General features: G+C 38.4%; 1 protein-coding gene across 8 annotated transcripts in view; it reads right to left on the reverse strand.

Annotated features, from left to right (window-relative positions):
• Positions 1-14,820, reverse strand: part of EXOC6B (exocyst complex component 6B) — a 470,364-nt gene that overhangs the window by 393,434 nt on the left and 62,110 nt on the right. For 5 of the 8 annotated variants that reach the window (XM_084901283.1, XM_084901286.1, XM_084901287.1 and 2 more), the window contains one exon: positions 13,888-13,917. The exons of the other annotated variants lie outside the window; for them this stretch is intronic. In XM_084901283.1, coding sequence (XP_084757409.1) covers positions 13,888-13,917 — 30 coding nt within the window. The remainder of the gene's footprint in view (positions 1-13,887; positions 13,918-14,820) is intronic. 8 annotated transcript variants of the gene reach the window in all.

The following is a 14,820-nucleotide window of genomic DNA, read 5'->3' on the forward strand; positions in this document are numbered from 1 at the left end:
AATCTCATTAACATCTCACTGATACAATCATCTCCCCTAACCCGTCACTCATTTCTAAAACAGTATTTTCTCAATTTTTGAAAATTTCCAAATACTTAAAAATTTACCTAAAGGTCCATTATCACTGTTCTGTACAAATGTCTAACCGCACTCAGAGGACTCCACGGTTGGCTGACTTCAGACTTAAGCAAACACACACACATGCAAGTACACACCACAACCTGACCAAGCCTTTCTTTCCCCAAAAACAAATGCCCTAATCTCCCGAGAATTTTCTCCTCCGCATGCACACACACAAGTAATAACTGAAAGCTGTTCTAAATTTGCTATAGATATGCAATTAGAAAAGTATGTCAGGAAGGTAAAGTAGCCTGAACTTGTCAACAAAACAGCTTTTTTAGCAAGTTTTCAAAACAAATAAAACATAATCGGTTGCCGAAACTGGTTTGGCTCAGTGGATAGAGCGTGATCCTGCGGACTGAAAGGTCCCGGCTTCGATTCCGGTCAAAGGGCATGTACCCTGGTTGTGGGCACATACCCAGTGGGGATGATTCTCTCTCATCGATGTTTCTAACTCTCTGTGCCTCTCTCTTCCTCTCTGTAAAAAATCAATAAAATATATATTTAAAAAAAAAAAAAAAAACATAATCGGTTGAAAACTTTTCAGCTCACAGTATATACTCTTGCCATTACACTGCCCCTTAGCCTCTCACAAAGAACAAAAAAGTCCACAACTGAAAAATTCAACTCTAATGACCTGACCATTTCCCATATTTACTGGTCCAAAGTGTTATATTCCCTAGTCATCTCAGAGCAGTCATTTATCCATTCACCTTCTGATGAAAATAGAAAGAACCCATCCCAAGAGTCAGGTTCAAAGGTGATAAAACCTCTAAACCTTAGAATCCCATAGACCTAGAAAAAGTAACAATTTAGATGTTCATCTGTCACTATTCCATTGCAAAAATTTAAGTTTGTGTTTTTGGTTTGGGGTTCATTTCTGTTAAGATCCTAAACAAGAGAGTATAAGAAAAATGCCACATTCCCCATCAGTGAGTAGTGTAGCAATAATTAAAGTTCTAGTTAGCAGTCCTAATTATTTGTTGGATGTGTTTCCCATACATTTTTTAAAAATATTTTTTAATTGATTTTCAAAGAGAGGGGAAAGGAGAGGGAAAGAGAGAAAGAAACATAACATCAGTTGCCTCCTGCACACCCCCTACCAGGGATTGAGCTTGCAACCCAGGCATGTGCCCAGACTGGGAATAAAACTGTCAACCTTCCAGTGCACCCAACCAACTGAGCGACACTGACTAAGGCCCCCATCCTATATTTTTTTATTCATTTCATGATCAATGGCCATGGGTTTTGGGTAGAGAGAAGGTTTGACTACAAAGGGGCAGCACAACGGGTAAGTGATGAAATTGTTCTGTATCATATTTGTAGTGCTGGTTACTATGTATGTTTAAAAAACCCATGTATACAAAAAATAATAATGAATTTTATTTATGTAATTATTTTTTTAAAAATTTTTAACTACTTTAAGGGTTTCCTGCTAAAATACTTTGTCAGGAAGATCTAGAAGAATGTGAGAAAATACAACTAAACTAGAGTTCACTCTTTTAGACCATCCTTAAGTCTATATCTCTGGCTCTCCTGAATATGTTTAAATTTTTTTCTCCCTTTCTTTTTATTTCCTCACATATCAATTCCCTTGGCATTATTTTAATGGAGCTTTTGTGCTCAGTAAAGAAAACATCTGACAGAGGATAAGAATAAACCACTTACTGAGAGAACAACAATCCGAGGAATTATCCACTGATTTCTCCGGGACCAGTAAGAGGTGTCCCCCAGGTCAAAGGGAACACTTGGGGATTGAGAGGGCTCTAGATCCAAGCCTCACACTTGGTTTCACTACTCTGCAAAATCTGTTTCAGTCTCATTAATTTCTATGGTCTGAATTGCTAATTTAAACAGGTCTAGAGATTAGTTTATCATTGACATTAAAGCCATCATTACAGATATAGTAAAAAAAAAACAAAAACCAATTATAGATAACAACAAACAATCCTGCATTTCTTAACACCAAAGCATGAAAATCCCTTTTAAGGTTAAAAAAATGTTCCCCTCCAAAAGTTATGACTCATGCTTTTCTAAATCAGTTTGTTTAATTCTCACAGAAAAAAAAGAGTTGCATTTATTTAATAAGGAGATGGAGAGGGGGAAAGTTGGTATCAGGCTATTAATACCCAAGATAGCCCCAAGTGAAGATTTTAATTGCCTGAAAAAAAATCACATTGACCTCAAAACAAAAATCATCCAAAAACGCCATATTTTGGGAGTATGCAGTGTGTTGGACACAGTGCTAAGTACTTTACTTACATAATCTTATTTGACTCTTATTAATAAAGAAGAAAGGAAGGCTTTGGTTCAGTGGTTAGAGAAGTGCCTCCTAAACACCAAAGCACCCCAGTTTCGATTCCGTCAAGGGCACCTGCCTGGGTTGCAGGTTTGATCTTCAGACTGGTCAGGGAGCATGCAAGAGACAACCAACCAATCAATGTGTCTCCCTCTCTGTCTCTCCCCCTTCTTCCCTTTATGCCTCCCTCCCTCCTTTCTGCACTCTCTTTAAAAAGCAGTGAAAAAAATATCTTCAGGTAAGGATTAACAAACAAAATAAAACAGGAAAGGAAGGCTTGCATTAAATGTTTATCCCCTCACATTATAAATGAGATAGCATGCTTTAACCTAGCTTTTTTTATTTCAAACCTATGTTATTTGATTATTAAGATACTAGAGGTCCAATGCATGAAATTCATGCATGGATAGGTAGGGTCTGTAGGCCTGGCCGGCAATCAGGGCCAATCTGTGGGGCAACAGGTGGGGCAATTACGCCCCCACCCCACCCCCCCACCCCACCCCCGCTGGCACCTGCCTTGGCTGGCCTGGGCTTGCTGGCTGAGGGCAACTCCTGTGTTGAGTGTCTGCCCCCTAGTGGTCAGTGTGCATCATAGTGACTAGTTGTTCTACTGGTTATTCCACCATTTGGTCAATTTGCATAGTAGGCTTTTATTATATAGGATTATAAAAGTTTCTCCACAAAAAAAAAGACTAGGAATGGATATGAGCTTACACTCTCTAAAATTATTAGAAAGAGGTTTGGCTGATGCTTGGTATTTTTTTAGTATCACTATAACGGAATGTCAAAGATAAGGCATTAGCTCTCCTCTTTTGTAATTAGTGCAAATCAAATTCATAATAAGTAAATGGCTATAGTCCTCGAGAATGTCAACAATGGAACCAGTCTCCTTTCTCCCTAAGTATATTAAACCACTATCTACCATCTTAGACCACTATCTCAAAGTCTTATAATCAATATAATCAAACTCACTTTTTTTAAGTAAATTTGGTTGGTGCTAATTCCTCTTTGACTATTCTGCTTTATAACTCATAATTCTTCTATTTATAAAATGTTACATTACTGTCTATAGCCAATTACATAAGACACCTATTTTTCTTGATTATTAATGATCCCTGCTACTCCAATAAAAGCATTTTTTAAACAGACAATCGAAATGACAAAATATATTAATCATGCTCTATAAGATCTACTTTGTAGAATTACATTAAATAGGCCTAAACTTAGGATAGAAAAGAACTAAATGTGAGAAAGCACTTACTAAATTTAAGATGAAATTAAAACAGTAGAATAAATTACTATCTGGAGGCAGGATCCAAGGATTAATCACATTTAATTTTAAAATGGGCAAAATTTAAAACCATTTTAAAACTTGTCTTTGGTGTCCTTGTTTGCTTTGTACACTTTTCTTTTAATATTTTTATTGATATTTTACAGAGAGGAAGAGAGAGGGATAGAGAGTTAGAAACACCGATGAGAGAGAATCATCTATCAGCTGCCTCTTGCACAACCCATACTGGGGATGTGCCCGTAACCAAGGTACATGCCCTTAACTGGAATCGAACCTGGGACCTTGCTCTTTCCACTGAGCCAAACCGGTTTCGGCTGCTTTATACACTTTTCACTTTGTTAATATCAAATGAGGTATTGGAACCTATTTAACCTAATTAGAATCCTATATAATAATCCTATATAATAAAAGGCTAATATGCAAATTGCCTGAATGGTCACTATGACGTGCACCACCAGGGGGCAGACGCTCAATGCAGAAGCTGCCCCCTGATGGTCACTGTGCTCCCACAGGGGGAGCTCCACTCAGCCAGAAGCTGGGCTCAAGGCCGGCAAGCACAGGAGCAGTGGTGGCAGCAATTCCAGCCTCTGCAGCAGCACTAAGGATGTCTGACTGATGCCTTAGGCCCACTCTCCTCATGGGGAGCGGGCTTACGCCATCAGTCAGATATCCCCCGAAGGCTCCTAGACTGCGATTGCATGAATTTTGTACACCAGGACTCTAGTTAATAATAAAATTATATCAGAATATCAAGAAAATCTGGGATCTGGGACAAACCAGAACTGAATAGTCTTAACCCTTGAACTTAAACCTTCTAAAAATGCCATAGTTGGAATTGTTCTTTAGCCAAAGAACCATTATCCACACAACTAAATACATACATAATAGAGAGCAAATACCATAGCTTTCAAACTTGAGTTAAACTTTATTATGGTTTTAGATCTTACATCATGGTTGATATTTTTAAAAATAAAGATTCTCACTAGGGTTGGACTGCTCAGAAAGAAGCAGAATCCTCAGGTCTTGTAAGCAAGATTTCTACACCAAGAGAGAGAAAAGGGGGGGGGGAAGGGGGGGGGACGGAAACCTAGCATGTAAAGAGAAGTAAAAGAGAAGCAAATCTTTGTTTTAAAATATTTATTCTATATTTTAATCATGCAGTTGTTATATTTGATTTGAAATATAAGCAAAGTGTGATAGTAACTTTATAAATAAATACAACACAAGAATACTAGCTCATATAGACCTATAGTGAGAGATCACTACCTATTAAACAAAAGCATTAATAGACCATTACATTGATGAGATGAAAAATACATCTTGCTTCCATTCATCTTTTATTTTTATTTTTTTTTAAATATATTTTATTGATTTTTCACAGAGAGGGATAGAGAGCTAGAAACATCAATGAGAGAGAATCATCGATCAGCTGCCTCCTGCACACCCCCCACTGGGGATGTGCCCACAACCAAGGTACATGCCCTTGACCGGAATCGAACCCAGGACCTTTCAATCCGCAGGCCGACGCTCTACCACTGAGCCAAACCGGTCCCAGCTCCGTTCATCTTTTAGAAAGGCAGAGAGGCTGTGTCTGACCAACCTAAAGTTTATCTGATAATAAAAATAATAAAGTGGTGTTCTTGGCCCCCTGTGTAATAATGTCTAATAGCACTTAGGTTACTAAGTGCTATATAGATATTTGCTAGCATATTTAAGGCATCATTTTAAATGACCTCTTATATATCCTTGCATATTCCAGAGGTTAAATTAAATAATAAAAACATAACCAGATAGCACCTTACTTATGTTAATAAAATCAATCATTTCCACCTCATAAGTTAGATCTAAAGCTTTGGTCTCAAATCCAAGTAAAAAATGTGTTCGGTGAACTGAACCTCATTTCCACATTAGTGTGGTGCATTTATTTATGACACTTGGGGGCAGTAGGAAATTTTAGGAGTATTGTATTGGAATGAAGTTCAGTTATTTTACAAACCACCCAAGAAAAACTTCACATTGTGGATCATGTTCCTTTACTTTAAATTTAACAAAAAGTTGTTTCCCAATGAAATAATATCAGGCTCTCTACCATAAAATTCTGAGGCCTAGCCAATTTTATGAAGGCTAGCCTATCAGCACTATTTTCCTTCATTGTTCTTCTAATTCCCTCTTTCCCAATCTTCTCCTGCAGCAGCACGGACAACTCACTCCTCAGAGCACATGCCCAAGTATGAAATCAGGGTGTGGACCTGTAGTAGTGGCAGGTATGGCAGAGTGTGACATTTATTTTGCAACTGAAAGAGGGTGCTGAAGAACTCATATTCTCTTCTGAACACAGGTAAATATTTATCTTAAGAATATAAGGCAAAGGAAAGAGATCACTCTGATTATCACAAATTTTCAAAACCTTCAAAATGTTTACATTATAAGAAAGCATTTGCTTTGTTGCCCATTCTACCAAACTTATCTGTTCTCTTCCTTAAAAAGGCACACAATGTAACAGAGAATTGAATGGGCCTTAATTTAATTTACATCGAATACATAATTCTAATTCCATCTTGTTACGTCTATGAAACTGAGGACTGAAGACTGCTCAATTACACCCCATAAAACAGAAAAGAAAATCAATAGTGCCAAAGATAAATATAAATAATCTCTTAAATAAGAGCAACTCTTCCTTTGTACACTAAGAGAATTTTCCCACCATATATATATATATATATATATATATATATATATATCCCAAATCAGATGACTTATGTTTCTTCTCCCTTTTTTTATCAATAGATTTTACCCAAATTATTCATGAAAAGCCATGCATAGCTAAGTCATACAGAGTCAAATAGTTCTGTAGAGTTTATTATGAGAAATAACAGTTCCCTCCTCTCCTATTTACTCCCAAAGGTAGCTACTCTTTTGATGCTTACCTCTTTATCTCTATACAGCATGGTCATATGTGCTACTGTCTGATGGGGGTTTTTTTAGTTTTATGATTGTAATAAGTATACATAACGTAAATTTTCCCTTTTTAATTCTTTGTAAGTGTACAGTTCTGTGGCATTAGGCACATTCGTATTGTTGTACAACCTTCATCACCATCCATCTTCAGAACTTTATCTTCCCCAACTGAAACTCTGCACTCATTAAACACTAGCTTATCATCCCGTCTCTCCCCAGCTCCTGGAAACTATCATTCCACTTTCTGTCTTTATGAACTGACTACTTCAGGAACCTCACATAAGTGGAATCATACAATATTCATCCTTTTGTGCCTGGTTTATTTCACTTTGCACAATGTCTGCAAGGGTCATCCATGTTGTAGCATGTGTCCAAATTCCCTTCTATTTTAAGGCTGAATAATTGTTCCATTGAATTTGTATAACACATTTTGTTTATCCATTCATCTGTTAGTGAACACTCAGGTTGCTTCTGCCTTGTGGCTATTGTTTTTTTGTGTCTTGTTTTGTTGTTTTTACTTTTAAGCATTACCTTTAATCATTGATTTTCCAACAGGGAAGATGAGGATTTAGGTCTCATTCACAGACATAACACACCAGAACCACACATCTGCAGAGTGTACATTAACCTATCTCTCAAAAACAAAGATAAAGCAATAGATTACTCTGATAATTAACTTTTAGTATTTAATTATTATCTATAATAATAAAAGCATATATGTTAAGTAGACCGGACATCCTTCCAGACATTCCAGACGAAGCTAGGGCTGCAAGGGAAGCTCGGGTCTTGGGTGTCTGCCAGCGGCCTGAGGAAAGCCTGGGTCCCAGGTGCCTGCCAATGGCCAAAGGAAAGGCTGGGTCCCAGGTGCCTGATAGCAGCAGGAGAGAAGCCTGGTTCCTGGGTGCTAGGGGGAAGCTGGTGCTGACAGCCGGGGGAAGAAAGGCCTAATCTTGCATTAATTTTGTGCATCAAGGCCTCTAGTCCTATCTAATAGAGTAATATGTAAATTTACCGTACCTCTGCTATACTCACAAGCCACACCCATCAACCAATTAAGAGCAAGTATGCAAATTAACCCAACCAAGATGGCTGGGGCCACAGAGAGAACAGAAGGCTTGGGTTTCCATGGCAATGGAGGATGCCAAGCTTTCCGCCTGCCCTGGCTGGTCCAGGCATCCTCTCAAGGTTACAAAGCTTCAATTATAGAAGATAAATAAATCCCAGATACCAAGGCCTTCGCTTGGGTCACCAGGGGGGTGTGGCCGGCCTACAAACCACCATAGGCCCCTCACCCAGGCCACCCCACACTCCAAGGGAACCCCCACCCTGATCTGGGACATCCTTCAGGACAAACCAACTGGCCCCCACCTGTGCACCAGGCCTCTATCCTATCTAATCCTATCTAATAAAAAAATAAAATGCAAATTGACCATCACTCCAACACACAGATGGCTGCTCCCATTTGGTCAAAGATGATTGCCCCTATGTGGACACAAGATGGCCACCACAAGATGGTCAGCAGGGGAGGGCAGTTGCGAGGGACCAGGTCTGCAAGGAAGGGCAGTTGTGGGTGATCAGGCCAGCAGGGGAGGGCTGTTGGGAGGGACCAGGCCGGCAGAGGAGGGAAGGTGGGGGCAACTGGGCCTGCAGGGAAGGGCAGTTGGGAGGGACCCAGGCCTACAGGGGAGGGCAGTTAGAGGTGACCAGGCCTGCAGGGGAGGGCAGTTAGGGGTGACCAGGCCTGCAGAGGTGGGCAGTTAGGGGCAAACCGGCTGGCAGGGGAGCAGTTGGGCATCAATCAGGCTGGCAGGGGAGTGGTTAGGGGTGATCAGGCTAGCAGGCAGAAGTGGTTAGGGGTAATCAGGAAGGCAGGAAGGTGAGCAGTTGGGAGTCAGCAGTCCTGGATTGGGCCTAAATGGGCAGTTGGACATCCCTTGAGGGGTCCCAGATTGGAGAGGTTGCAGGCTGGGCTGAAGAACACATACCCCCATGCACGAATTTCATGCACCGGGCTTCTAGTAAATATATAAATGCAATTCACAGTCAAGCCATGCAAGATATTACAATCACTTTTCCTTTCTTATACAATTTTGTTCTCTGGAGTTAATAATTTTCTTATGTATACGTTTGCTAAGTTTTCTATGTACTTATCATTACTGTGTTCCCAAATTCTCCCCAAGTATCTGAATTTCCTCTTAATATGCAATATATATATATATATATATATATATATATATATATATATATATTCATCTTCATAGGAATATGTTTTAAAATTTCTAAAATGCCCCAGGCTGTGCTAGTTGTACTTTTTGCCCTGCTACTCCACTGTCAATCAACTGCCTCCCTTGCCCATCATCTTAGGAAAACTATCTGCCTTTTCTCTTTGTCCTCTGGCTTCTGAGATTTCAGAACATGCCTTAATGTAAGTCTGTTTTTATCCCTTTTGTCGGTCACTTCATGGGTCTTTTAATCTGTTAGTTCATGTTTTAGAATTCTGGGAATTTTTCCCATATTATTTCTATGATTGAATGAATTGTCATTTTCTTTGCTTTCTTTTCCTAGAATCCGTAGCATCAAATACTGGATCTCCTGGATTACTCCTTAATATTCTTATAGATTTTATTTTTCCCATATTCCATTTTTTTCTTTCTGCTTTTCTCTCTGGAAGATATTTTTCAACTTTATTTTCCAAATCCCCCCATTTAGTGGTTTCTGCTTTCATAATTTTAATTTCTAAGCATTCTTTTGTTCTATACATTCTTCCTTTTATGCAGCATTCTGCTCTGTTTTGCATATAAGTTACTTTCTTGTTTCTTTAATGCTACTCTTGATGACAGTTTGTTTTGGTTTGCCTTTTCAGCTTTCCTCTTCTTGTAAAATATCTACGTGTTTGTTATGACCTCTTTCACATTAGAGCTCTTCTTAAATGTCTGGTAACCCTTTACTATCTGTTTAAATTTTAAATTGGATAACTGAAAAGCTAATTGAAAATTCTGTGCATGTACTTCTGTCTGGTCAACTTCGGACTCCAGAGAGATCTGACTTGTCCATTTTGTTGGGGACTACCCATTGAACACATCTTTAGGACATTTCTCTTGGACTAATCATTTTATTCAGAGTATCTTATAATCTCACACATGAAGGATTTAAGCCTGGATACCAGAGTTCTGGAAACCAAATCAGAAGAGAGCTGTGAGATAGAGGATAAATCTCAATACTTAGCACATAAACTCTCACTGTTTTCAGTTTGGTTACCCTACCCTCAACTTGCATCTGTTCTCCTCTGGACTTTTGCTAGAGCTGAGATAAGGCAGTTGACTGCTAGGGAATAGCTAGGAAAGGAATCTGTTGTCTTAACTTCTTTTGAAAAAGACATTCAACCAATCCTTCTGTTCGGGCATTGATTTTACCCTCTTTCCCAGAAGAACCTGATGCTGCTAATTTCTAAGACCTGGGGGTTCTGCAAAACATTAAAAATTGAGTTGTTATCCACTCTTTCTAGTAGTTTATGACTGAGTTTTCTTCTGTTAACTGTCATTACTTAACAGTTTTTTTAAAATGTAGTATCTACCATAGCTATTCTAATTGCTGCCTACTTCAAGAATCCTTATTATAAAACAGTCTCCTTACACCTACCATATCAGCAAAAAGCAAGAAGAAATACCAAAATAAAAAAGAAAAGTGAATATAAAGTTAATCCAAGAATATCAGACCAACTAAATACCAACTTCTTTGACTCCGAAGGCCATATTCTGTGGAAGTTTTGTATAACATCCAGCACAAAAGAGGTTTCAACATTACTGCTTTTCCTTGGCAGTCATTACATGTCCTGTGTGAACTCAGTTGGTAATTCTGTTCCAGACCTAAGTCAAAAGATAGTCTACACAATAAATAAGAGAGTACATTTTGCTCTAATCAACACTTAATCAAATAAAGTATAAGGTGTAAAGGAACATGGTGACAACTAATCTCACCCAAGGGTCAGTTTCTTTAAAACCAGTTACTAAAGAAAGAATGGCTGGAAGCCTTCAATTTCTTTTATGGAACCAGTTCCTTGCCTAACCATCAGTTATATAACTCATATAATTTGGCAAACGCACGTTAGAATTTTTAAAGTAAATAAATCCTTCCCTTCATTAAAGGGCCTCACACAGAAATCAACCTAGCAAGAATGTTTACATTATAAATGTTATTTAGCCCCACAAAGCTTAATGCAAACTAATCAGAATAAGAAATATAGAACTTCCCTCCTGTACAAATCAATTCCATAAGTGAATTACGGAAATCAATTTCAAAAGGAACTAGAAAACAATAGACAATTAAGAAAGAACTTTAGACATTTTTTTTATAAAATCACTTCAAGCTGAAATGATAATTCCAAACCGGATATGCACATTATTTTGGAAACACACTGGAGGACAGTCAGCATTGAAAAGGTTTTTTCTGCCTGCTTTAAAAATGGCTCTGTTTCCATGGCAGAACCCACAGGTGGGTCCATTAAATGTTTTCAATCCAATACCATTTATATATCTCAGAACATGAAAGATTTTTTGAAAATAAAAACCTAACTGTTTAACCTAAAATTCAATTGGTAATAAGAGAGTAGAATTTTAAAAAAAGCAGAATGAACAATATTAAAATTTCCCCTCAGATTTTGCTAAATGACTGAGTTCTAACCTAGTTATCATAATTGAACATGTTCTTACCTTTATGCAGCTTTCCAGGCATATTGAAAGACAGAGACTTTCACCTAGATACTATTTTAAAGTGGACTATACCATTGTTTCCTACATCCAAAGGCAAAATAAAACCATACAGTTTAGGTCTGGCCATGTAGCCCAGAGGTTGAGCTTCGACCCATGAGCCAGGAGGTCATTGGTTCAATTCCCAGTCAAGGCACATGCCTGTGTTGCAGGCTCAATCCCCAGTATGGGACATGCAGAAGATAACCGATCAATAATTCTCATCATTCATGTTTCTATCTCTCTTTCCCTCTCCCTTCCTCTCTGAAATAAATAAAAAAATAAATTATAATCTCAGATATAAGTATAAAAACTAATTTACTCATTAAAGCTCAATTATTGTGGAAACCTTCTAGTAGTTTGTTTTGGCCTGGTGTATCACTAAGACAAGTCAATTTACTAACTGCCTCTATCATTCCAATGAACCAAGGACAAAGCTCACCCCATGAGTTACTATAGCAACTCGTATTCACCTACATAATCTTTAGAAGCACCCAGCCAACTATCAATATAAATAAGATTTTCATGCATTTTCTCATATGATTCTAAAGAAGGGGGGGAAAAAAAAGGGAAAAAAAAAAGGGGGGAAAAAAAAAAAAAACTCTTTAAAGCCAAAACTTTGGTTGCTGAACTAAAAATAAAAATTTTTAAATTTTTAAATATTTTTTTATTGATTTTGGAGAGAAAGAGAGAAGAAAACATCAATGATGAGAGGGAATCATTGATCGGCTATCTCCTGCATGCCCCACATTGGGATCAAGCCCGCAACCCAGGCATATGCTCTTGACCAGAATTGAACCTGGGACCCTTCAGTCCACAGGCCAATGCTCTATCCACAGGGGGAAATGTCAGATAAAACTGTGAAGAAAATAGTCAAGAGACATGAAAAACAAGTGTTTTCTAGGCTATATAACAACAGGTTGTAACAGAGACCAAGCCACCTGGTCACACAGATAGACTGTATTTCCAAGCCTCATTTGCAGTGTGCAAGCTATGGCCAATGTGATGTTGGCAGAAGTTATATGGATCACTTACAAGCTTAGTACATAATAAACCTCCAAGGATTATTTATTACTCTTTTCCTCACTGCTGTAATCTTGAAAGCCACAGGTTGAAGTGGTAAAGCCACAAGTTGGAAGAATCCTAGATCCTTGAAGATCACTTGGAACAGTGCTACCCTACCAGAACGTCCATTTTAGATTTTACATGAGCTAAAAATAAAACTTCTATGGTGATATTTTGGAGCTTAGCTATAATAGCAGGCAACATTCTTTAAGGAAAACAGAAACTGGTGTTGGAAGAACAGTGTGGCCATAACAAACTAAAATAAAATAAAATAAAATAAAATAAAATAAAAGGCATTAATTTAGAGATCAGACAGTAAGCAGCAAGAATATATATTTCACAAGTCAAAAGCCTAGAGAGTCCTATAATAATGTGACAAAACAATTGGGAAAACAAACCTATAATAAATGAAAAGCACACCATGTGCCTACTGTAGCTCTATAAGTGAATGGGCAGTCATAGTCACAGAATGCAATGTATATTGACATTTACTTTCTGCTTTTAACAAGGTATTACGTAAAAAGATGAGCACAGCCCTGGCCAGTTTTGTTCAGTGGTTATAGAACTGGCTCACTGACAGAAGGGTCGAAGTTTCAATTCTCAGTCAAGGGCAAGTACCTTGGTTGCAGGTTCCCCAACCCCAGTAGGGATGAGTGCAGGAGGTAACTGATCTATGTGTCTCATGGCAATGTTTCTCTCTCTCTTTATCCCTTTCCTCCTTCCCTTCCACTCCCTCGAGAAATCAATGGGGAAAAATATCCTTGAGCCAAAACCGGTTTGGCTCAGTGGATAGAGTGTCAGCCTGCGGACTGAAGGGTCCCAGGTTCGATTCCGGTCAAGGGCACATACCTTTGTTGCGGGCACATCCCCAGAAGGGGGTGTACTAGAGGCAGCTGATCAGTGATTCTCTCTCATCGATGTTTCTAACTCTCTATCCCTCTCTCTTCCTCTCTATGTAAAAAATCAATAAAATATATTAAAATATATATATATATCCTTGAGCAAGAATTTTTTTAAAAGAAAAAAAAGATGAGCATAGAAAAGAATTTACTGATTTGCAAAATGAACTTATAGGGGATAGAAGTCCAGAAACTCAGGCCTCAAAGGGTTATAAAGCTAAACACATAAAGATCCTAAACAGTAAGAGAGAGAGAGAAAAAAGGTAAATGTTTGAGAAAGAAAATCCCTCAAGACTACTAGTTGAACAAAGTGACTTAATCCTGAGGCAACGATAAGATTCAGGTACAGTCTCCGCACACATTATTTCATAGAGCCTCAAAACTAAGCCATTAATGTGAGAAGGTGGCATGAGGCAAGGGCTATGCTACCCCACCTCTACTACCTCCCCAAATAAAAAATAAGGAAAAAAGTTCCTAAAATTATATTTAGAAATGATGTCCACATAGTACCTGACACTGGGTCTGATGTCCACATAGCACCTGTTAGACAGAAATAGATCAAAGGCCTACTAAGTTTTGAGATAACTATAATGCCAAAACCCCATAAATCTGGACAATAAATCTTTGACTGTTCATAGCCTTAAAACAACTTTCAGACCCCTACACTTAGAGGAGCAGAAAGCAGACAGAGGAAGGAAGGAAATTAGGAAGGGGGAAAAGGAGAGAAGGAGGAACTAAGTTATAGATATAAATATAGATGGAGAGAGAGGGGGGCGGGGAAATCTTCTTATAAGGCAGCTACATTCCCCAGCATGGACTTCAGAAGAGCACATAGAAAAAAGAAGAAGAAAAGAAAACACAGGGTGCAGCTAGGAGCCCAGGAGAGCAATGGGCAAGGTGTCAACATCTACACACTAAGTTCCCTCACCAACGCAGTGGAATGATTTCCCAATGCTGACCCAAAAGGATTACATGATTTGCTATGAAGCAGGTAATATTGTGTGTCTCCCATTATTCCCTTTTCTACATGAGTTTTTGTTGTAGTTATTCTGTTTTTTGCTTTTTTCTTATAAATTGGGGATAGTAGGGGACGCAGGTCAGGTCCAGATAACTCGTCATCCTAGTTTCTGGTGACCAGCCCTTAAAGAGACATATATGGAGCTCATGAAAAATGTTGAGTATTTCTAGAAGATACTAGACTTTGAGATGGATGTAGTGACTGGGTAGGATATTCGGCTGCCACTCTTAGGAAAAAGCTCAAGGAAGAGCGAAGAGATATTTGATAACCAGAAGGGTAGACTCTGTCAGAGACTAGCAATTATCTACCAAACCTGTGTCCTTCTCTTAGAAACAATCAGATATCCTTTCCCAGCCTCCCTTGCAGGTCAGTATAGCCATATAATTAAGTTCTGGCCAATGAAATGTGAGTAGAAGTGATAATGT

Source organism: Pipistrellus hanaki, assembly GCF_964339955.1.
Source record: "Pipistrellus hanaki genome assembly, chromosome: 12".
Taxonomy (NCBI): Eukaryota; Metazoa; Chordata; class Mammalia; order Chiroptera; family Vespertilionidae; genus Pipistrellus; species Pipistrellus hanaki.